General features: G+C 40.8%; 1 protein-coding gene across 2 annotated transcripts in view; it reads left to right on the top strand.

Annotated features, from left to right (window-relative positions):
* The window catches only part of LOC134209182 (proton channel OtopLc-like), a 42,341-nt gene that overhangs the window by 14,095 nt on the left and 2,414 nt on the right, over positions 1–25,832 (top strand). Inside the window, exons 1-3 of one of the 2 annotated variants that reach the window (XM_062685167.1) lie at positions 5,273–5,423; positions 5,489–5,836; positions 19,967–20,187. In XM_062685167.1, coding sequence (XP_062541151.1) covers positions 5,311–5,423; positions 5,489–5,836; positions 19,967–20,187 — 682 coding nt within the window. In that variant the 5' untranslated portion in view covers positions 5,273–5,310. Of the gene's footprint in view, positions 1–5,272; positions 5,424–5,488; positions 5,837–19,966; positions 20,188–25,832 lie in introns of those variants that run through there. The other variant, XM_062685172.1, reaches the window with a different exon arrangement.

Raw genomic sequence — 25,832 nt, 5'->3', positions numbered from 1 at the left:
GCAGCACATGCTCCATGGCTCATTGTATCCATAGGTTGTACGGTGAGTAGACTCGGCAAGAAGTGTGTAATGCCGTAGTTGTCTTCGAGACACGTTGATGTGTACTTTAGCTAGGAGAAAGCCACAGTCTACATCTCCAGCGAGAATTCCGAACACGAAGAGTCTTTGAAGAAGTTTTCTTCTGGCAGCTAGCGATTCCAGATTTATAAGCATACACCGTTCTTCGTAGGGGGGCAAGCTAGCCGTATCGTTCCAAGGTAGTACCCGGAGAGCATACCTGATGAAGTTTCGTTGAATCGCTTCTATTCTGTTAGTCAGTGTTGCATGAAAGGGTGCCCAAACAACGACTGCGTATTCTAGAAGACTGCGGACGAGAGCACATGCATTCGTGTTTCTTTTCAAAAATCCCACCATGGTAAACGATTTGGCTGTGATCATGTTGATGTGGTCGTTTGACTTTAGAGTCAATAATGACTCCCAAGTCTTTAATCGATGAAACTCGTAGTAAACGGCTGTTTCCAATAAAGTAATCAGTCAGCAATGGCTCTCGCAAACGGCTGAATGTTATGGAAATGCATTTAGCAACATTGACTTCCGTACCATTTAATGAGCACCATCGTAGAAGTGTATCATTGTCATTTTGGAGAACGCAGCAATCCAAACTAGTCTCAATTTCACGATATATCTTTAGATCGTCAGCGAATAAAAGCTTAGAAGAGCGAAGACTATTGCACAGGTCATTAAAAAAACAAACTAAAAACGAACAGTGGGTAATGTCTGTGACATAACCGCTAAGTGGACGTAGGACTTGACTTGACCATGCCTTTAAGATACATAATATGTCCAAATTTCTCTCATCAACTATTTTGGATAAATAATCGGCGTTGCATACCATTCCTTGGCAAAATCTTCTCATCAAACCGACACAGAAATCAAATCTACCTCGAACAAGAATCATCAAAAAAAATTCAGGAAGTATCTGTCCGGTCACGAAATATTAGCCTCGACAGTGGCAACCTTTCCACTGTTCCACTGAAGGACTGCCTGAAATATACCACAAGTTGGCTCAGCAGGGGATGTAGACTGTATCTCAGCCCTTCCACTGAAGAGCCTTCTAATCCGTGCGATAGCGACTGAAGGAGAACATTATTTCTAACTCTTAGAGCTTTTTCAAGGCTTTAAGAGTTAAAAATAATGTTCTCCTTCAGTCGCTATCGCACGGATTAGAAGGCTCTTCAGTGGAAGGGCTGAGATACAGTCTACATCCCCTGGTGAGCTTCGGCTAAGTGCAAAAAGTAAGAAAACGATCTTTTCAAATAACCGCGAATTTCTAGTGATGGTATAAAAAAGACTGAATGCTCTGCGAGCGAATGCACTTTTCTTTTATACCTTATTTTGAATCTTCTCTGCTTCCCAATTGGTGGGCCAATCAGCTAGTGTCTTGTATCCCGCTTCTTTGTCAGCCAAAGCGTCATCATCATCAACACGTTCGAGTAGGGCTTCTTCTTTTTTACGCTTGTTGCTCGCTGCTGGCGTCTATTTCTTAACGGGACTTTTCGCTAGAAGCTAGATACAGGCCAATAAGCCGGGCAAGCGAGCTTAGAATTGCAGTTCAGGTGGGAAGTACGATGGTGTAGAGCCGAAAAAGCGGTCGGTGCAGACTTCATTCCCTGCTAATAGGTGTGAGTGCTGTTCAATCGATGATGTGGTTGCTTCGCTTGTCCCGGTCAGAATGAAAGGAAAAAATCGCGTTGCGCTATTTTATGGCTTCTCGGCAGACCCAGCGGCTGCTCCTCCGCTTGTTCTGCACTAGACTGGCCCAGGAAACAAAAAGTTGTCTAATTCCACGGGGCACCCCCCAGGATTGTGTCTTTGGGTGAAAAAATCAATCTCTGAAAATTTCAGCTCAATCGCTTGTTGCATAAGCTGGCGCATTTGATTTGAAGTTTGTATGGGGATTTCAGCCAAAATGTATAGGAAAATACACCTCCGTCACTCATTCGATCTGGAAATTGGTTCTGATTGCTCGATTGACCTCAGAATTGCAAAAACGGCAGTTGGTATGCTACAGAACAATTTCACAGAACATTATATGATGATTAAATGAACTTTTATATAGTTTTCGGCTGATGCGATTCGATCAAAAAATCCAAAAATACACAAATCAGCTCCTAATAAATCAGTCGAAAACTATATAAAAGTTCATTTAATGATCATTCAATGTTCTGTGAAATTGTTCTGTGGCATACCAACTGCTGTTTTTGCAATTCTGAGCTCAATCGAGCAATCAGAACCAATTTCCAGATCGAATGATTGACGGAGGTGTATTTTCCTATATATTTTGACTGAAATCCCCATACAAACTTCAAATCAATTGCGCCAGCTTATGCAATAAGCGATTGAGCTGAAATTTTGAGAGATTGATTTTCTCACCCAAGGACACATTCCTGGGGGGTGCCCTGTGGAATTCGACAACTTTTTTCTCCCCATACTAATCTGGGCCAGTCTAGTCTGCACCAATCAGAACGTGGTAATGGGATGATGCAAGAATTATGCGGTACCCATATTTATAGGTTCCCTTGATCTCAATGTTTTCATTGAAAACAGTTTTATGCCTATTGAAACAAGTTTTTCGGGTCTTATCAAGCATGGACATGAAAGGCATACTTGAAATCTGTCGATTGAGGGGCTTACCGCAGAAATTCGTCCACTGAGACGAACGCTATTAACGTTTAAAATCTTTCAACGTAATCGCGTAACGCGGTCGATTTGAATATTTTGAAATGACACCCGGTATAGTAAAGAGAGACGTAAGTCCTACGTCAAAATTAACGGTCCTATGTGACTTCTTTGGGGGACACCTGACGGAATGCCAAAATTCGATTAATTAACTCCGTTAATGTGAACATATGCAGATATATGCAGATACGTCAAATAGGACTGGAACCAAGTCGTTGCCCAGTCAGGAATTCCAATGTACCTCATCTTATCGATAGCAAATGAATGTGGAACCTTATCGAAAGCTTTACTGAAGTCCACGCATATGGCATCAACTTGTCTTTTTCTCTCTATGAAGTTGATTAGTGTGTTGGCAAAAACCATCAGATTAGTCGTTGTCGATCGTTTCCGGACAAATCCGTGATGATATTCTGAGATTATAGGGCGAACCGCTTGGTACACGACTTCGTAAACCATCTTTTCGAATGTTTTCGGGAGGCAGCTCAGGATAGAAATCCCACGAAAGTTTTCTACATTGTGAATATTACCGGATTTGTGAATAGGAGTAATTGAGGCGATCTTCCATGCAGTTGGGAAAATATCACTATCCAGCGAGCGATTGAAGATCATCGTTACCGGCACAGCGAGAGACGTTGCAAATTGTTTAATGAAAGATGGCGGCAAACTGTCTGGGCCAGGACCTTTGGAACCGTCTACAGATGAAAGAACTTCCTTCACATCTTCTAACGACACATTTAGATGCGGTAGATGTACGTTGTAATGAGCTATACCGCTTATCAAGTCACGGTGCTCATCCGGGGTGTGAGCAGGACGAAAGTCCGAGAAAACATTTTTGAAAAACTCAGCAAACAATTTAGCAGCATGTTCTGTGGAATTAGCACAAGTTCCTTTATACGAAACATTGCTAGGTACGCCGCCGTTGCGTCTTAGCTTCTTCACGTAGCTCCAGAACGTTGACGGATCGCGTTTTATATTTGACTCTTGGTGCAATATATAATCGTGGAAAACAGAACTTAACTTGGTAGAGTAATGCGCTTCTGTATCATGCAGTAACTGCCTATTTTGTTCATTGCGCGTTTTGAAAAACCGTTTCCTAGCTTTTCGCAATCTGTTTCGAAGATTCCGAAGTTCAGGAGTCCACCATGGTTGACTGTAGTGTACTATAGACCGTTTCCGTCTAAGAGGTATGTACTCATGAATCGTTTCATAAATTATACCATAAAATCGTGAAACAGCGTCGTCGACGTCGCAATCTGCCAAGAAAGACGCCCAATCAACCGATGAGAGATGAGTTTGAATTGAGTCCTCGTCACACTGGTTGATATCGTAGTAAAAGCGGTCATGTTCTATGTCTTCGGTCTTACTGATGAGGTCCAATTTATGTACAAGACGCTGATAAAACCGGTGGTCCTCTACGGACACGAAACATGGACAATGCTCGAGGTAAATTCGAGCTCGTGCAGCTCTACGGCGAACCCAGTATCCTGAAGGTAGCTAAAGCCGGAATGGTACAATGTTAAACTTCTCCAATACTGAATTATTTTGCAATAGATCAGCTGATCGAAACTTCACCGTCAATTGAGCAATCTGGTGTATTTCTAGACACATTCTGCGTCGCAGCATGCGTGGAATAAAAAAATGACAGTTGTGCGTGGTTCCCGTTTTGAAGGGATTACCCTTCAAAACGCGAGTGCATTTAGTTTTGAATTCCGTGAGGATTGTCCTTAACTGTTCTGTCCGGATCTTCTTACGAAGCATTTCGTTCCTGTTGGAACAAACGGCTAACTTTTCTACTCCCTGCAATGCATAAATAAAACTAACGACTTACAATCGTTCACCTTGTGTTGCATTCATTGATAAATCCGTTTGATCACGGGCGTTCCTCTATTGGAATTCAATTCCGATACTATTTGTGCACATTCAAAGACAACAAAGCCGTTTCCGCTGCTAAATGATTATAACACTTACGCCATATTTTTATACCATAGATAATCGGACGCATTACTGGATTACAATGACATAATATATATTCCATGATCTAGTTGGGTTGTTCATTAAATTCCTAAAACTTTAGACAAGAGATAAGAGAGAAAATATATTTGAGCAGTACCCTTATGAGCATTCCCATTGTTTGCATTCCAGCTATGATGTCCTCCAGTACATATGTTACATAGTTAGTGCTCAAGAACATAAATCATGTAATAAAACATGTTCAAAAAATGGCTATGTAACGGAGGTGAATGCTTCTTTTAAGCTAGATATCATGCCTATTTGAATATTCGTTTCGGTAAAACATTTAGAAAATTTTCCGAAAAGCTTTGTCACTTATCCATGGAATTTTTACAAAACTGACTATAAAGAATACCGCAATCTGATCACAACCTATTGAAATCAAGTCATCTTACGGCGGTTTAGTTCGGTTTAAACTCGAACTGCATTCGAATATGTTATTCACATTATCAATTAACACATTTCGGAATCCGAGTCGTATTCTTATGGATATGACAATTCCAGGCGTTCAGTAATAAAAAGTATTTTGATCAAAACGCTCGAGAGCGGCGTACATCTCAAATGAATCTACCTAAAATCAGAATCAACGGAAGGGACGAGTCGTATTCGGAAAGCTGTAGCTCATTTTCATCCTTGGAAGATGAAATAAGATCCATACGGGGCAGCAGTAATTTGTATTCACATTCGCAAAACTTGCTAGACAAATCTCGAGTTCATCCCAGTTTTCCTTCTCTTGCAGTGAAACCAACATGGTTCATCTAGCTCCAGGAAAAGCGCGCTCGATGGATCCCATTCACACATCACCAAAGCTCACGCCGAATGTCAGCTTCGCCTATCAACCGAACAGTCGACGAGCTACGGGCAACAGCATCAACTCGGAAGATCAGTCCCCGCTGGACCCGGGTGGCTCCCGACGACCTTCGATGTTCAACGGCTTGCCGCGGATGTCGCTTAGCTTGCACAAGAAACAGCTGATGGAGTTCCTACAAAAGCATGGCAGTAAACTTTCGTTGAATCACAAAGACGAAACCAAAGTGGTTCCCCCAGCGGTGATAAAGAGTCGAAACAAAAACCGTGCGGTAGCAGAGTAAGTATCCTAGTGTCAGGAACAGTTTCCCAACGATAGAGATTACGAACGTGAATTGGCAGATTGTATCTTGTGGCACCTGATCATTACCGTCAAAACAAGCGATTCTCACTAGCTTCGAGCGCGAATACATTGCGCTCGTGGCAAAAATGCGCCACAACATGGTTTCAGGCTTCGTTTTGTGCTAATTAGTAATGCATGGCCTGGCTATGATTATGGCATATTGTTTTGCTCTCACTCTGAGATGTTGACATGGCGCGGTTCCATCATCAAGCTAAATAAGTCTGCTACAATTGTCCTAATCCCATAAAGTAGATGCACGTGAGGTTTTCTTACTTGTTGAATTGATTGATGCAAACATTTCTATAGAAATTTTGAAGATTACAGAAACGGTTTACGAGTGAATCATATAATTAAACTCAGGGAGAACTTTCATGATTAGAAACTTGATAATAGTTATATTATGTGCGATTTAATATTGTGGTGAACGTTCAGCGATTCTTTGAAACATCCTGTTTGTCCCACATGGGAAACTTCGGGCGTTCCTGTTGAGATACGACTCCGTAGATGTGGAGTTGTTGTAGAGTGCAGGAACTAAATTCCATAAATGCATATGAATCAATCTCTTATTTACCACTTGATAAATGATGAAAAGAGCAGGTATTTATTATTAAAATAAGGCCAGCGTTCCCACTGCAGTACACTGAGGTCGCTTTTCATTCGGTTAGATTTTATAAATTTCTCGGTCTTCTATTTAATAATGTTGACAACTTTTGAAATACTACCGCACCGGATTGTGCTTGTTCTTTTGACTCGTTTTTTTAACTCGCACCGGCAGCCGTTATTGTTTGATCCGTTTATCTATGTCAGCAGTTCTTAACCTGGGGTATATGTACCCCTGGGGGTACCTTCGCTGACCTCAGGGGGTACCTCGGAAGAAAATGCGTAATGGCGGACATATTACAATTCCAACTATTGGGAAAGTTTAAATAATTGTATAAATTTATATTCCAAGAGTTTGTATTGTACATAATATGCATAGCAATTAGTAAATCAAAACATATCGAATCATGTCCACCACAGCCAACACTATGACTATGAAGGGCTGCGGGACAAAAGATCAAAAAAATCTTCAAAAACAATCTACTTAATCGAAACAAAATTATAAAAAATTGTTAAGAATATACTCCTTAACTAAAATATTAAAGTAGAAGGTTCAGAAACCTGGAAGCACCAAGGAAAAATAATTGAAATATTAAATTTGAAGGTTAGGACAAAGGCTTTTTTTTTCAAATAAAAACTGTTGGTTCAACAGCCTCCTTCCAAGACTTGGAAACCTCCTTTCGATGGGCTCAGAATTCTTCTTTCAGCCAGCCACCTTTCATGAGGCTCGAAAGCCTCCTTTCGAGGGGCTCCGAATTCTTTCAGCCAACTCCTATTTTCATAAGGGTCGGAAACCCAGTTTCAGGAGGCTCGGAAGCCCCCTTTTCAAGAGGCTCAGAAGCCCACTTTCAGGAGACTCTTAAACCTGAAAGGGAGTGGATCGGAAACTTCCTTTTGAGGGGCTCGGAATTATTCCTTGGAGAAGCTTGGGAGCATAATTGTAAAAGACTCAGCAACGTCATTTTAAGACGCTCGATGCCTCCTTTCAAGAGGCTCGGAAGCCTCCTCTCAAAAGGCTCAATTTCAAGAGACTCGAGAGCCCCTTTCAAGTGGAGTTGATTCCTTTGGATGGGTTCGGAATTCTTCCTTCGAGAAGCTTAGGAGCCTACTTTCAAAAGGCTCAGAAATGTCACTTCAAGATTCCCAAAGCCTCATTTCAAGAGGCTGGAAAGGCCCTTTTTCATGAGGCTTGGAAGCCCCCTTTCAAGATGCTCAGAATTCTCAGTTCGAGGGGCTCGAAATCCTTTTAGCCAACCATCACGAGTGGCTCGAAAGCCTCTTTTCAAAAGGGTCGGAAGCCGAGTTTTAAAAGGCTGTAAAGCCCCCTTTTAAGTGGCTCGGAATTTTCCTTTCGAGTGGCTGGGGATTCTTTTTTCAGGAAGTCTACTTTCAAACGGCTCAGTTACGCCATTTCAAGATCCTCAAAGCCCCCTTTCAAGAGGCTCGAAAGACCCCTTTCATGTGGCTTGGAAGAATCTTTTTGAAAGCCTCGGAATTATTCTTTCAAGAGACTTCGAAGCCTACTTTCAAAAGGTTCAGAAACGTCATTTCAAGATGCTCAAAAGGTTCGAAAGCACTCTCTCAAGATAATCTTATGAGTTACGTTTATTAAAATAGGGGGTATCTCAATGGATACAAAACACGAAGGGGTACCTCTTAAGAAAAAGGTTGAGAACCGCTGACCTATGTTGATCTACGAACTGCAAAACCTTGGGAGCGTAAACTGAATCAGAGCGTAAAAAGAGAAAGCGTTATTCCGAATTTGGGGCGTACAAAGAGAGAGCACTATTTAATATTTTGAGAGCAAAAAAAGCTTGCAATCTTTTATGAAGCAAAGTTTGATATTCTACTTGCTTTTTGTCCACAGAAGTATCTTTTACCAATTTCCGATTTTTATCGATATCCGGGGCGTCTAAATGTATGAGTTTTAAGGCCTTAAGATGTTCTCGGTGCGCCAAGAAGTCTTGAAATAGTATTATAGGTCTAGTAACTAAACAACAGATATTTTAGGTTATTTAACTAGCGCTGTAGGTCCATGCTGATATACAAATACATAATAGGCAGATTTTTTATATTTTTAAGTATTCTAGGTCCTATAAGGCCTCCATGGAGTTCAGACCCCATATCTAAAAGCTAGCACAGAAGATATTTCGAAAACTCACAAACGCTCCAGTTCCACATGAATCTGTTAACATATTCAGCCATTCTATCTCATTTTTGTTATTCTAGGTTATCCAACAACTCCATTGAGTCAGGATCCCACATCTACCAGATAATCTGAAGGGATTTCATAAGTATTGCACATCCATGTTGATATATTAACGCATGATAAGTTGTTTTTACGCATTTTCAAGTATTCCAGGGCCTGGTTCCCTTGGGGAAGTGGCCAATTCTCGTTCAATCTTGGAACCCATTTTGTGACATGTCAAACTTCATAATTTTGCAAAACAAAAAACTTCAAAATCGTTGGACAGAAACTCACCTGTGTCATATCGGTAATATATCCCTAGCTTGTAAACATCGTTGAAAAGCAGCTCTGGAATGATTGAAAAAATGTGGAACACTTGGTTAAACCTGGAAGACTGTAACTGCCGCGCCGGTGACGTCCACACGTCTATGCAGTGGACGTCCACACGTCCCAAACTAGCTCACCTTTTGGGGAATTGATACTCAGGGTCGGCCTTCTACCTGCTCAAAGGACACACAGACCAAGATGTAGCGGAAGTGGACGGTACATGGAAAACCAACGGACTTGCATGCACCAAGAAACTTTCAATGATCAGGAAAAAAGAATGAGATGTACATTTTATATATCTTTGTTATTTTATCATTTTAGTTTGTTAAGGTTAGTGTTTAAGGGTTAGTATAGCGTTGCGGCTGATAGACGGTGTTGTTTGACGTGGACTGACGTGGACAAGCAACATATCTTTGGGTGTTGGGATTAAACTTCGGTCGTTGCAGGATTTGTTGCGTTGCCCTCGGTATTGCCGATCTACGTTGCTGTCGCTGAACTGTCGATGAATAGTGCGGGTAGTATCCGAAGGGAGCGTCCCGTAGAACGATAGTCCTCTTCGGGCCGCCTGCGCGATGTTGAACTGGACTATCTGGGACTATTGGACGAAGATTTGGTTTCCTTAGTGTGAGTTCCGTCCGGCGGAAGCGGGCAGCGGCAACCCCGTGGAGTTGGGTAGGAATGTCTTGATTTGGGCTTGACTTGATGTGTGGAACTCGCCGATGAATCCGGTGTCGACGCTCCGTACCCCCAAGCTTTTTGCACTGCCAAACGAACATGCGCCTCGTGGCTTCCGGGGTGTCGCAGCAATGGCGGCCGCCCCCGTGCAGAAACCGGTTTAACTGTTCGAAGGCTACTTCTCTCCGATCCAATGGCTCCGATTCCCAGTACGAACTATCGAATCTGGGAACCAGCGGACCGTGCCCCGTATCGGGAGTTCAAGAAAACGGTCGCTCACAGCTCAGAGCCTCAGGGTCCGAATCTACCAATTCGTCAATACACATGGCACCTGGGAATTCGGGTCGGATAGGTAGGGTAGTGCACACACCTAGATTTCACTGCAAAACTACCGGCAGCTTCCGTGCGTATCACACTCAGGTTCAAAGCCACCACTTCCTCGGCCAAATTTTAGAAAACGTGCCGACTTCGGGAAAAACTTTTTTAGAGAACTTGCTCACTACGGAAATACTCGTGCCCTCTTTTCTCTTACGTTTCTTGCCACGCCAGTCGGGGTGCCATAGTCGTGTTCGCGGGCGGAGATGTGAGCCATACGATGAATTTAAGTACCAAGAACCTTTCAATGATCAGGAAAAAGGAATGACGTGGAATGACGTGGACAAGCGACATACCTTTGGATGTTGGGATTAAACTTCGGTCGTGGTAGGATTTGTAGCATTGCCCTTGGCATTGCCGATCTGCGTTGCTGTCGCTGAACTGTCGATGAATAGTGCGGGTAGTATCCGGAGGGAGCGTCCCTTAGACCGATAGTCCTCTTCGGCCCACCTGCGCGATGCTGAACTGGACTATCTGGGATTGGACGAAGATTTGGTTCCCTTAGTGTGAGTTCCGTCAGGCGAAAGCGGGCAGCAAGCTGGTATCGTTCTTAGCGTCCACTTCCACAGCGAAAAATGAACGGTCGACGATACAACGACGAATACTTGGCAACATCGTGGAGTTGGGTAGGAATGTCTTGATTTGGGCTTGACTTGATGTGTGGAACTCGCCGATAAATCCGGTCTCGACGCTCCGTACCCCCAAGCTTTTCGCACTGCCAAACGAACATGCGCCTCGTGGCTTCCGGGTGTCGCAGCAATGGCGACCGTCCCCGTGCAGAAACCGGTTTAACAGTTCGAAGGCTAATTTTCTCCGATCAAATGGCTCCGCTTCCCAGTACGAACTATCTAATTTGGGACCCAGCGGGCCGTGCCCCGTATGGGGAGTTCAAGGAAACGGCCACTCACAGCTCACAGCTTTCCCAGGGTTCGAATCTAACAATTCGTCGATACACGTGGCACCCGGGATTGCGGGTCGAATAGGTAGGGTAGTGCACACCTAGATCTCACGGCAAAACTACCGGCAGCTGCCGTGCGTCTCACGCTCGGGTTCAAAGCCACCACTTCCTCGGCCAAATTTTAGTAAAACGTGCCGTGCGACTTCGGAAAAACCTTTTTAGGAACTTGCTCACTACGGAAATACTACGCCAGTCGGGGTGCCATAGTCGTGTTCGCGGGCGAGATGTGAGCCTTACGATGAATTTAAGTATTTACACGATTAAGGTAGAACAGGCATTATAAGTATCTCACTTAATACCTATTCTACCTTTGGGGTACTTCATGCATAGTTTCACAATGCTTTTTGTATTGTTAATTTGATTAGTATATTTTTGTCCAAGCAAGTGCGTCGACCATTGTTACCCTGTACGGTAACAAGACATGAAGCGGATTGGATCATGAAGGCCATATTCCTTATGGCGTTGTTCAAGCTGCAGAAAACTACGTTGACGGAGACTTCTCTCCGGTGCATAGATGTTCAAATGTCCCAATACTCCAGCGCAGTCTATATCACCCAGCAACAATTTACCGCTTGGCTCATATATCTTCTTTCCTCTAATGTCTGCAGTCCCAGTAGCCTGCAACGATCTTCGTAAGGCGGAAGATTCTGCGGATAATGACAAGGAAGAGTGCGAAGTGCTTGTCTGGCAAACTTTCTTTGAAAAGCCTCAAATCTTAAGATCTACGACGCCTGATATGGACACCATACAACGGAGCACGATACCGGTATAGAGCGCACTATTGCACAGTATAATGACCGGAGGATGTATAATGACATAGAGGATCACGAAACTCGCTAGTCAGCTTGTTTTTTGTGGACACTGGTCTCTAGGGGTAGAAACCATGTTGATCCGAGGGGATATATGTAGTTTTTGCAGTATGCAAACACCCAGTCAACACAAGATCGTATATGATGTCACATAAGATGCAAAAGTGGAGGCCATATAGGTACTTCCCCATATAATATGTACGTATATCGCCTCCACTTTAGCATCTTATGTTACATCATATATATGATTTTGTGTTGACTGGGCAGTAGCTCATAGATAATGATCTCGAAGACTGCAGAACCAGCGCATAACGGTGTTATTCGACGATTGTTTTCTACATTCTGTTTGTCCCCCTTTTCAAATATTTGGAAAACAACAGAAATTTCCCAGTCAGATGGGAATGTGCGCTGTCGTAGGGGATTATTGAACAAAATTGCCAAAGGACGGACCAGGTCACTTGCACATTTTTTTCAGAATGCATGATGGAATTCTGTCACGTCCAGCGGCAGTCGAAAACTACAATTTATCAATAATCGTCTCAATCTGATGATCACGCATGTGTTATATAAGGTACATCTCGCAAGCTTCTTTTACTTCGTCACTTGATGTGATGAAATTGTTGAAAGCACGCTTAAAATGTACTGCGAACAACTCACATTTTTCGGCAGAGATGCCAGCATTATCGTTTCCAAGAAACATCCGAACCGGTAAGCCATTTTATTTGCGCTTGGAGTTGGCAAACGTCCAGAATTGTTTAGGATTTCGCCTAAAATTTTCTTGAGTCCTTAGAGTGTACCTTTGGTATAACATCTTATTGTAAATCCAGTAGTTGTTGCTCGCATGGCTGAATTTTTACTTGACATATGGACATCGAGTTCTGCAATACTTCAGTAAATAATTCGACCTAATGCGTTTAAGTCTCCTTAAACGAGCATTACACCAGAGAGGCTTGGGAGTGGGCCTATGGCCAGGAGCATAGTCAGACAAGGTGCTACTAATCAGTTGTGTGAAAAGACTATCGGCGTCATCTACGTTGGGAATTGTTTCCAAAGCGTCCCAATTAATTTGGCGAAGTGAACGAAGCACTTGAAATTTGTTTTATGGAAATTTCAATCATATCCACTAGGCATATTTTCAAAAACTGTCATTTCTTCTATTGCGACTTTAACGGTGAGAGCAGGATAATCAAAATCAAGAGGAATCAACGGTTCAATACATTCGATTAGTTCACATTGGTGCAATAAAAAATCACTCATTAGTGAGAGATCAAGAATTCTTCCAATTCTATTCACAATCACATTGATTCGGTTCAAACCATTGAGACTAAAACCATCAAGAATTGCGGCGCATTGATTCGATATGTGTGATTCTGTTCGGTTGATTTTCAGACGATTTCGTGTCGTGCTCCAAAACGAGTGCAGACTGGTTGTAATCGCCAAATAGAATAGCATGATCCTGCATACTTGGCATATCATTCTTACGGTTAGGAGTCTGATAAACAACACCAATGCTTATTTTTTGCTTTGACAATCTGAATAATACCCAAAGCTGTTCAAGAGAACTATCAACAGAAGTATGGTAAAGACAGTTTAAACCAGCAGAGATAGCAATGAGTACTCCACTAACTCGAGACTTGCAGCTGTTCTACTCATTACAATCATTACTGAACACAGTGTACCTGTTCCCGAAAAGTTGCCCAGGAAATATCTTGTCATCAAGCCATGTTTCTGTTAGGATAATAACATCGTAGCCGAACATTCTGATAGTAAATGAGTAGTTCTTCGTTGCAACTCGGCTGAATAGCATTAATTGCGACGAGTCAGATGAAGGTGGCCGCGTGGAAGACTGGTTGGTTTGAGCACCAGGTACACCATAAGTAGTAGATTTAAGGCTGATTTGCAGTCGATTGAGGGCGGGAGCAGCATTTCTATTTACTTCAGAAGGACACATAGATTGAGAACAATATTACATGAAATTTTATCTGTAACAAATATGGTGAGGTACTTTGTGGGATTGTACGACAATTCCCCGAAAACCAATTCCCCGAATGCAATTTCCCCGAATGAAATTTCCCCGAATAACAATTCCCCGAACGTAACATTTCCCCGAATGTAACAATTCCCCGAATACAACATTTCCCCGAATGTAACATTTCCCCGAATTGCAGATAAAACTAAAACTGAAAAAGGAATCTGCGTTGTTTAACATAAATTCGCATAATTGGCTTTTGACATAATTTTGAGTTGCAACAAAAGTAAGGGTCGTGGGACAACTCGCTTAAAAATTGTAAAAAAAAGATGCTGGGACATTGGGCCGAAGGCAATTACAGTCGATTGTACGACAATTCCCCGAAAACCAATTCCCCGAATGCAATTTCCCCGAATGCAATTTCCCCGAATAACAATTCCCCGAATGTAACATTTCCCCGAATGCTTCTCTCTTCTTTTTGAGTGCGGCACAAAGCGATTGGAGGATTTCTGATCCGGAGGTTGCAAGTTCGATTCTCGGTTCGGCTTAGGATACTTCCGGGTGAGCAAGGATGTTAACGATCATTCAATATTTGCGTTCGATCATTTAGTAGTTTGTCAATAACTCATTCTAGAAGCTGAATTTCAAAATATGTTGCATGGTGGACTTCTAGTGCGCAGGTTTTTCTACAACTCTGCCTAATGGTTCGTTGTTTGAATTCCACTAGTAATGGAGTTATAGCTATAGTTTCAGTAACTTAGACTAAATGATAACAAAATTCCAATCATTTAGTCTAAGTTACTGCAACTAGCGCTCTAACTCCGTTATTAGTTGAATTCAAACAACGAACCATTAGGCAGAGTTGTAGGAAAACCTTCGCACCATACAACATATTTTGAAATTCAGCTTCTGGAATGTGTTATTGACAAGCTACTAAATGATCGAACGCAAATTACTGAATGATCGTTAACATCCTTGCGGGTGAGAAGCATTTTCGGCGCTTTGAGCACAGTGTGTCCATTGCACTTGTTACACAAGACATTCATGTAACTGGCAGGCACGGGAAAGCTTTCAATGTGGAAATGCTAGTAGAACACTAAGTTGAAAAACAGCCCAAGGCGAAGTGAAGAGATATTGCTTTCTTTAAATGTTTTAGTATCCTTGGTATGATGAATTCATCTGCCTAGTTTAAAGCAAAAGGAAGTGACAATGTCTTCCTCAAACACATTTGCCCGGTATAAGGCAAAGAGGATAGATAGTCCCTTCTTTAAATGAACTCGTTTGTCTGAAATAAAGTGAATCAATGAGACAGTGCCTTCTTTAAATGATCCTTTCTACCCGATGTAACGGTAATGGAGGAGATAATGCCTTCTTTATATAAACTCGTCTATTAAGTATAAAGCGTCTCGAGAGAGAACGTCTGTCCATAATAAGGCAAGAAGAGGAGATAATTCTTTCACTATAGGAGCGCGCTTGCCGGATATAATAAAGGATTGATATGGAGAATATATGTTTCAAAACTGCTGCTATGCCACACTTATCCAAGAAAAAGCCAATTTGAGAAACAATCTGAAAAAAAAGTCTAATGCTATTATAAGAAAATGAATTCGGCAAATTGTTTTTCGATAAAATATTATACATTCAATATATATTGCTTATATTTTTTTCCTTATTCTGGCCAAATTGATATCGAAATGAGAGAGCACATTAATTCTTATTATCATTTTCAATTCATTCATATTTGCATTATTTCGAGCTAACGCCTATTTCTGTAGAAGGGACCACACCTACCATTGCCTTACTTCGTGGAAATGATTTCTTTTAAAGAATGGATTACATCCATATTATCTTATTTCGGGCAGATACGTGTTATTAAAAATAGAATAATAATAATCTGAGGAAACACTATCTAAAGGAGCGACGCATTTACCATTGCATTAGTCCGAGCAAATGCATTATTTTTAAAGAAGGAATCACATTCACCATTGTCTTCCGTGCAATATTTTTGTTTAAACGGATTCACATCAACCATTGCCTCAAACTTCTTAAGAAGGTATTTACAGGACCGGAGTTTAATTTCGAAGATAAAAAAATATTTACCAAAAACGCTTTCAATCGGAATCGCCGTTTGCGATTCTGCTTTAACAGCCGTTGATCGACTATTATAGATTAAAAAGCACCTTGAAAATCATACTACACTGATATTTTTTTAATTTAAAAACAGATCTTGGAGGATCAAAAATATCACTACCAAAGGATATTTAGCTGATAAGTGTAGCATAGTTACGGTGTACTTTGTAGATTTGACACTAGTGATACTTATGTTTTTCTTTTGAAATCCTTATACAAATTGCTATCAGAAATCAAGGAAGGTGTGATACTTGATTTCAATCTAGGATAAAAATCACGAAAGCGAGGATTACTACTCCTGGCCACACCCATATTCACCAAAGGATATTGCGCTGGTAATGTGTTTATAAGAGGTACTATGTTTTCGGGAAATTGTTCAATTCGGGGAAATGTTACATTCGAGGAATTGTTACATTAGGGGAAATTGCATTCTGGGAATTGTTACATTCAGGGAATTTACATTCAGGAAATTGCATTCAGAATTTGTTTTCGGGGAATTGTCGTACAATCATTACAGTCAAACCTCCATGAGTCGATGTAGAAGGGATCGTCGACTCATGGAAATCTCGAGATGTGGAATAGAAAATCCTTTGGAAGCTGATTGAAGGGACCATCTAAGTAACCCAGGAAATATTTTTTAATATGGCATAATTTGCTTCCATGAGTCGATATCGAGTCTAAACTGGAGGTTTAGAAGTAAAAAGTGAAAAATGAGTAGTGAGTAGTGAAAAGTGAGACGTGAGAAGTGAGAAGAGCGTAATTAGAAGTGAGTAATGAGAAGTGAGAAATGAAAAGTGAGAAGTGAGAAGCGAGATATGAGAAGTGAGAAGCGAGGTGTGAGAAGTGAGTAGTGAGTAGTGGGAAGTGAGAAGTGAAAAGTAAGAAATGAGAAGTAAGTACAGTAAGTAAGTACATAGTAAAGAGTGGAAAGTATGGAGTAAGTAGTGAGAAGTGAAAAATATGATGCAAGAAGTGTTATGTGAGGAGCGAGAAATGGAGAAATACGAAGTGAGATGTAGGAAGAGAGAATGGAAAAATAAGGAAAAAGGATAGAGATACAGGAAGAAAATTAATGCGTCTTCCGGTAAAGGAAGGAAAGGGATAATACGAGTTATAATGCCTTCTTAAAATGAACACGTTTGCCCGATATAAGACAAAGAGGGTAGATAGGCCCTTCTTCAATTGTACACGTTTGCCTGGAGTAAAGCGAAGGAAGGAGATAATGCCTTCCTTAAATGATCGCGTCTACGCACTATAAGGACAATGGAGGAGATATTGCCTTCTTTGAATGAACACATCATTTTTTCGGTTTATATAATTGATATTTATTGCTAGATGCTATCTCATATATTATATCTATTCCAGCCAACTCGTCTACATCAAAGGAAGAGACTACATTTATCATAACCTTATTGCAGGCAAATTTCTACTTCTGAAAAGGTAATTTCATTCTACTTTGGCTTATTTTGAGCTAACGCCTAACTTTAATGAATTGATCACATCTACCGTTTCCATAGACCAGGAAGATACAGATTTCTATAGAAGGAATAACATTCACTTCTTCATTATTCTGGAAAAAACATCTACTTTCAAAGTAGAGATCAAATTAATTCATTGCGTTAGTTCGAGTAGATGTACTACTTTTAAAGAAGAGATCACATTCACCATTGCCTTATTCCGGGCATACGCAATATTTTTTTAAGGATTCATATCCACGATTACAGTAACTTCTTAAGAAGAGATAGACCTTACATAGGACAGGAGTTTGATTTCACAAATTTTTACCATTATGCTTTTGAATTTATGTTCGCGATTCTGCTCCACCAAATAAATTCAGCCTATGTTCGAATATTTTAGAAAAAAATGAATAGGAAAACACTTTATTATAATATCTTTATAATTTAACAATAAGATATATAATTTAACAGTAAGGAAGATCAAGGGCATACAATACTATCGAAAGATTTGGTCATGTTCGGCATCTCCAAAGAGACACTCTGGAACAAATCTTTGAACGCTGCTCTGTTCGGGTGTCAATAGTCGATGACAATTATGTGTTTGCATAAACTACTTTATTTTCGGGGATTTGTTACATTCAGTAAAATGTTACATTCAGAATTGTTACATTCAGGGAAATTGCATTCGGGGAGTTGTTACATTCAGGAAATTGCATTCGGGGAATTGTCGTACAATCATTTGTTGTGATCTTTTCAATTATTTGTATATTTCAAAACCAAAACTGCATTCATGTCATCATATTGACAACCGATACATTTTTATTTGAAAACATCGTCATAAACTGGCAAGATGCGTGGCAAACAATCATTGTCCTGTTCTTTTGCAGTTTAGGACAGTCCTGACATTTATAATGATTCAGTTTTATAATCGCTGTAATTCTTCACTGACTGCTTCCGTCACGGAAGTTTATTCGCAGTACTTAACTCTATGGAGTTCGTAGACTACCTGTAACTTGGAATACACAAATTTACCAAGATAGGTTTGCACAACTGGGTTAGGAACAAAAAATCGAAAGACAAAAGGACAAAAGTCCGAAAGGATATATGGACGAAAAAAAAGATGGAAAGGGACAAACGGTCGAAAAGAACTTCCTTCTTGCTTCTTTGTTTTTCTTTCTTCTTCCTTTCTCCTTTGTCCTTCTTCCTTCTTCTTTCTCCTTTCTTTCTTTTTTCATACTTATTCACTTTCCCTTTCTCCTTATTCCATCATCCTTCTTCCTTCCTTATACCTCTTTTCCGTCTTCTTCCTTTTGTCTTTTTCTTTCCTTTATCTTATTTCTCTCTTCTACTTTCTTCCTTGATTCTTCCTTCTTCCTTCTACCTTTATCCTCCTTCCTTCTTCTTTCTCTCCTTATCCTTCTTCTTTCTTCCTTCTTCCTCCTTCCTTCTTCTTTCTTCTTATTTCCTTCTTCCTTCTTCCTGATTCCTGCCTGCTTCTTCTTTCTTCCTTCTTCCTGCTTCCTGCTTACTTCTTCCTTCTTCCTTCTTCCTTCTTACTTCTCACTTCTTACTTCTCACTTATTACTTCTTCTTTCTTCTTTTTCCTTCTTTCTTCCTTCTTCCTTTTTCCTTCTTCCTTTTTCTTTCTCCCTTCTTCCCACTCCCTTCTCTCTTCGTTCTTCTCTCTTCTTCTTTCTTCCATCACCTTCTTCCTTCTTTCTTCTTCCTACTTCCGTTTTTCTTCATCCTTCTCCATTTTGCTTCTCCCTTATTTCTTCTTGCGTCCTTTTTTTCTTCTTCCTCCTTTCTTCTTTCTTCTTTATTCTTCTTTTTTCTTCTTTCTTTCTTCTCCCTTCTCTCCGCTGCATAAACGCACCCCTTAGGCAAATGGCTTCACTGATAAAATCACTCGTATAATCTTTTGTAGGACATTTATGAACGAATATTACTATTAGAATTCAATAGTTGTTATTTATTATTAAGCTGCAATGAAAAAAAAATAACAAAATCCTTTCATTTTCGCTTAAATTCAACTATTTGCGAATTATTCACCTCACCTGTAAGATTGTCGTTTAATCCATTGGGACAAAACAATCAACCATGCGTTCATTTATTTTAAATGCGTTAGGAAGTCATACAAAATCTTATTGTTTTGAATAAGATATCATTATGAAATGTAGCTAGTTTTATAAATCTACATCTACACGTTAAAATGGATCGATACTCTTTTTTGTTTAGGTGAAAACATCGAAAAATTTCCACAGCTAGTGCGGAAACAGCTGTACGTTATACTAATAGCTTTGATACTTTATGGTTTACGTCTGAGTAAGAGCAAACACATCATCAAAATTAAGTATTACAATAGAGGTTGCATTCGCAAAGGTTAAATGAACGCTTTGAACAAAACTACTTTTATGCCCGAATGCTGTGAATGAATGAGTTAACTTTTCTATTCGAAAAACATAAAACTTTTCTATATTGAACACAACTTACAGTGGACATAATTTGTGATATGGAAACAATAGATCTAAGTCAAAGCATAATAAGATTCACTACTAATAATTTCCCTTTATTTCCAGAGATCAAATCAGTACCGCGGTGTCGGCATTGTACGCCAAACTTCTTATAGTACTAGGCATTGCGTTTCCTGTGACGGATGTCGTAACTGAAAGAGCACCGCAGAACTTCTACCAGGGCTTCTACTTGTATCTGTACGCACTCAGCTTCTGTTTCACAATGTTCCTTTACGTAGTTCAATACCGTCACAAGGCCAAGCTGAACTACATTCTGGGCCAATACAGTAAGTACGTTTGACTCTCTCAGACATCTGTCTATCAATCGAAATTACCGTAATTTACGAGTCCTCTATCAGTCGTTGACGGGGATCACCTGCGTCTTTGAAATTTTATAGCACGAGACTTATATGTTGTTCAGGTTTCCATTTTGGCGGTGCAATTGCAGCTATCTAGTTATTTCGATTAGCTTGATTAGATAAGTCAGTCACGGGCGCACGTTCATACCAAGCATTTTATTATTTTCTGTAATCTTTCATTACCGGCCAAAACAGAAGCGCTCCATGGGAAATTTGAAGTATGAAAATTGCCAATAAACAATTTGATCTGAAAATAATAAACTGAATATTTACATCTTTAATAATTAAAAAAAAAACTTATGTTAGTGACAGGGCATCGAACACAGCCACCCTCAGCATGGTCTTGCTTTATGGCCGCGCATCTTACCACTAGGCTAGGCTGTTACGAGGAAGAACGGGGCTGGGTCTAAAATTGCCCAAGTTTGCGTTACATATTTTGTCACTTGAAATGAAAACTGCTAATTGTTCATATAAAAATATACTAGTTGTCCATACATAAATTAGAATTAAATCTTATAGATTTTTATTCAATTCGTTTCTTGCTCATTACATTATGCTTACGTTATGCTTACATTACAAATGTGACGGGAGGTGATGTTAGTAAATCAATCAGCGATAATACATCGTTTCGTAGAGAGGTATTTACCACTCCTTTAAAAAAAGGAGCAAGTGTATTTTATTTATTTTACGCTCGATTCATGCAGTCGATTCATCTTCAACTGAAAAACGCAACGAACCTGCTTGGAATCACTTTGACTTATTTTTTAACAGACAAGCAGGCAAGCTGTGGAGTTTTTTTCTTTTGCCCAATAAAGTAGTTTTACGAATGAACTTAACAATTTTCAAACATTAGATGAACGGCTAACAATCACACTATTTTAACATTCATATCAAATTCACAATTTTCATTAGTATAGTGACACGGTAAACCACATTTTTTTGGACTATATTTGAAGCATTCGTTGTCAAAATATAGCATACGAATTTCATTTGAAGCAGAATATTCTAATTCCGTATCTTACGGCTTTAACAAACGGTGTATAGTTGTTGATTGCGCTACGGCAGAGCTCCATCGAACTCCACATACCCCTTTGCAATCGAAACTGAACCGCGACTGTAGTCGCACCCATTACCTATCGAGAGGACTGTCGATGAGTCAAACGAAACCGCAAAAGTTGACCGCTAGAGCTGTGATGAGAAGAATTGCCAATATACATCCATAGCCCATCGCCATCAGAAGCTATTGCCAATCGTGAACAGGAAAGCAAATGGATTTCTAATATAACCCCTCAAATATTGTATTTTGTTGTATTTTCTTGTGCTAAGTAGAAGCTAGTCAGATATTGCTGATGAATTCTCCCTAGCCTAATCTGAATTTATTGATAAGTATCTCTATTATTAAACGTGAATAATCCATATCTCCACGAGCCAACGAAATTCACATAGACGTCATTTGATCCAAAAAATAATATTCCAACAAGAAAGCCTAGTTGAGTGTTATCCAACATTTTAGAAAATTATGTAGTGTTCGGAATGTTCAGGAATTCGCTATCAGTATTGTCTGGAGCGTGCGCTGCAGATGCAGATGTCCAAAGTGAGAGAGTGGCTGCAAGATACTAATTAAGGCGGATATTATGATCCCGGACTTCTTGAAGAGGAAGGAAATAAAATAGTCCAACATTCGATTCACTAGGACATGTACACTAGACTGGCTTAACGACGCTCTGTGTGTACACTACATGATTTCAACCCGCATCAATGATCAACGCCACGTGAAAGGGGTTCAGCGGTTAATCAAGTGGAGACTTCCGGATTGTAGAGAACTTCAATTTCGGCTGCTGTTTCTGGAAGTATGCTCCGCCGACCGTCCGTGGTGGAAACCCCCGTTCGGTCGACCAGGTTTAAATACAATCTCTTGGAGCCGGCGCATAAGTGGTGCAGCAGTGCAGTTTCGTAACCTGGATATTCTTCTTTCCATCAAGCAGTTCCTTCCGCTGGCGTGCAATTCCCGGATGCGGATATCCGTCAGCCAGTTCCGATTGCCGCAGGGCAGCGAATAGCCAAGTAGAAATTTCCAACCTGTTGGAAACCAATTACGTTGTGAAGTGGAACCTCGTTGCAACGAAGAGAGGGTGTGCATTCTGAACCGGAGGCAGTTGGCGGCAGGACCAGCTGTATCCAAAGAACTGCCGGATTTTTACTGAAATCCCGAAGACTAGTCGTTACTTTTTTCCAAGTACAATTCATTTACGCAGATGTGCGGATTTCTAATTAAGAGAACTTGCTGCGATTACGACAATGTCTCAGGGGAAAGGATCTAGAAGCCGTACGGTGCAGACTACTCCACCCATAGAACGTGGCAAGTGTGATTTATACTCTAAGAATGTTATACGGCATGCCAGAAGCAATAGTGCAAGCTTCGATATGGAAGATAAGGGAACATCCACAAATTACGTAACGCTAGAGGGGGGAGGGGGGGTTGAGTGAAGTGTGACAATCCATAAAAAATTTTCAGAAGCTTCATACAAAAAGTGTGGCATAGGGAGGAGGAGGGTTGAAAAAGTCAAATTTTGGCGTTACGTAATTAATGGATCTTCCCTAAGGTCGTTCCCATCAAAATTGGAAACATTTGAGCTGATAGATCGTCTACCTCCTGGATTGGGCAAAGCATTCCCAAAATCACCAAGCACTCATCTTACTGGATTTCAATGGTTGGCTGTATTCAATTGCTGAGGATGCAAGTACAGTTATGTAAGCTACAGATATAGATTCGAGAAACGAACTAGATGTGACGGTTTCATACGGTTAAAACGATCTCGATAAGAGAAAGTATTCGAGGATCATTAGCGGCACCAAAATCATGGAAGGTAGCTGCAGCACAGTTGGTTTGCTGAATTAAGTCTAGATGGTAAATGGGCTTGTGTACGGAAGGCAAAGTAATGCCGTAAGAGTGGAGTCTGAGAAAGCACATTGGCTCCTGTAGACGGCAGAAAGTGGGATTCAAGGATGCATTGCACCAGTTACAACATAAAGAGAAACAGAATGTATCAACCAGCGGGGCTAGCCATTTTGGAGAACAGCCTAGCAAATGAACTCGGAGTAGATGGTCCGCAAACGCTGTTGTGTTTGATGTGGACGGGAGGTACCAAGAGGATTGAGTTGTGGTAGACATATCAGCCATCGGAAATTCTTCCAAGTCGCACAGGATGTCTAGCGTACATACACACGATTCAGGATCTTCAAATAAGACCGCAAAGATTAATCAACTCGAAAATGATGCACCGGTTTCACCACCTCAGCGGGCTCCCGGTAGAATCTTACTGCAACGCTTGCCCTAGGATCCTGATAGGTCTTGGTCGCTTGGCCATGCTTTAAAAAGTGGAGAAGGAAAACCGCCGTCAAAACGCCCTCAAGATGGGTGGGTAGTCTATGGGAGTTGTTCGCAGCGACAGCGGCAGCAAAAATATGTTTGCTGGAGCACGGCTGTGCGAATCTCGGTAAAAGTTTAACATTTTGCTGAGATCCCTGTAAAAAATGAATTTGTATGGTGTTTCCCTCAACTCTCTTCTACTTAATGGCCCTGATCTTTTGGCATCGTTACTTGCAGTTCTCGTAAAATTTCGGGAATTCCAGATTGCCATTTGCGAAGATACCCGAGAAATGTCCTATTGAGGCAAGACGTCCGACTGTGCTTCTTTTGGAAAGACGATGACAGTATCACAGAGCCTAACGTGTACCTCATGAACGTGTTGTTATTTGAAGTATTGTGCGCTCCTAGTGTTGCGCAATTGTCAAAAATGCCAACGCCCGACGTTTTGAGAAAGAATATATATTAGCGGTTCGAGCTATCGTCGATCATCACTATGTCTATGACATGCTTTCAAACGTCTGTCCAACAACCAGTAGATCTCACACGTGATGTGAAAAATATATCAAATATTGGATATGAAAATGCCCTACCGTACTCGAAGCACCAGAGAAAGACCTTAACATGGCAGAAGGAGTGCAAACAGAAAAAGTTTTGGAAATGTAGTGGAATACATCCACTGTCTGTTTCACGTTCAAAGTTTCTCTACGTTATGATCCTGAGTTACTTTCAGGACAGCGAAAACCTGCGAAGCGTGGAGTTCTCAGAGTTCTGATGATGTTTTTTTTATCCTTTTGGATGAATTGGTCATTTCTTGATGTTTCACAAGGTAGTATTGCAAGGGATTTGGAGAACATTCGTCCGATGGGACGTCCGGACGTCCCCATTAAAGAGACACAATTCGAGATGTGGATGCAATGGCTAAAGGTACTGCCTGATGTGCCGGAGTAGAAGTTCCGCGGTGCGGATGGTTACGTTTGTTGAAAACTCAAACGAGAAAGGTTTTGCTGGGGTAGTTTATCTGCGGATTAAGGAGGGACTCTCCATCTAAACAGCACTGGTAAGATCGAAGGCTCGTATGGCACCAATCAAATTCATGTCTGTCCCGCGTTCGGAGTTACTGGCTAGTCATCAGAGTCAGGACTACAAATAGGACAGCGCAGTCCCTGGACCGATTCAAGCGATGTCAAGATAGAGCCAGTTTATTGCCTTCAGAGTGATTGAGATCCTTAGAGCTTCAGACGTCAGTGAATGGCGGTGGATTCAAACGAAGAACAATGTTGCAGATGAGGGTACAAAGTTGGAACGTGTGCCAGACATGAAAAGAACAAGTCGGTGGTTCAACAGGCCGGATTTTTTACAAAACGCTGAAGAAGAATGGTTTGTGAAGCTATACCTCGATAGTTCTATCATGGAAGGATTGCGTCCATATTTCGTCCATTTCAAATCCTTGGAGTCAATTATCGATCACCAAGAAGTGTCTAAATGGTTTCCACTTCTTAGTCGTACCGCATACGTGTTCCGGTTTAATAAAACGTAAAACATAAGGAAATGGAAAGTTGGATCGTTGACGGATTGTGAACTGAATACGGCTGAAAATTATCTGTACCGGATCACGCAAAGTTCCTAATCCGACGAAGTGGCATGGCATTATTATCAAAAGTGCAAGAGAACGAAAACTCCACTTTAAAGACACCCAAAAGCAGTCTAATATATCATCTAGGTCCATTCCTCGATTAAAACTATGTTTTTCGCGTTCATGACATAACAAAAGTTTGTTCGTTTGTGCATCCGGAGGCAATGATTCCGATTATATTCCCACGAGATCATACCGTCACTCAACTAATTGTATCTTGTTATCACACCAAATACCATAATCAAAAACACAACACAGTAAATGAGTTGGGACAACGGTACAGTATTTCTCGTCTAAAGAATTGTACTATAAATTAGCAAAATCATCCAACCCCTACCACCAACATCTTACATCTTGCACCAACTTTTCATGGGCTGAAAAAGCATCCACCAACAGAGCTTATAGATTAGGTAAATTTGTCGAACATGAAGTCCATTTCCCTAGAGACTTTAGTAGGCTCAAATAATAGATTGTTCGCAATAAATGTTACTTTTTACTATTTGGCGTACCAAAAGTAAGCAAGCCGTCAGGGGCATAATTTTGGATAGAGCTTTAATATATGCAGATTTA

The sequence above is a fragment of the Armigeres subalbatus genome, chromosome 1 (genome assembly GCF_024139115.2).
Source record: "Armigeres subalbatus isolate Guangzhou_Male chromosome 1, GZ_Asu_2, whole genome shotgun sequence".
Lineage (NCBI taxonomy): Eukaryota > Metazoa > Arthropoda > Insecta > Diptera > Culicidae > Armigeres > Armigeres subalbatus.
This window is presented reverse-complemented; position numbering and strand designations above follow the sequence as displayed.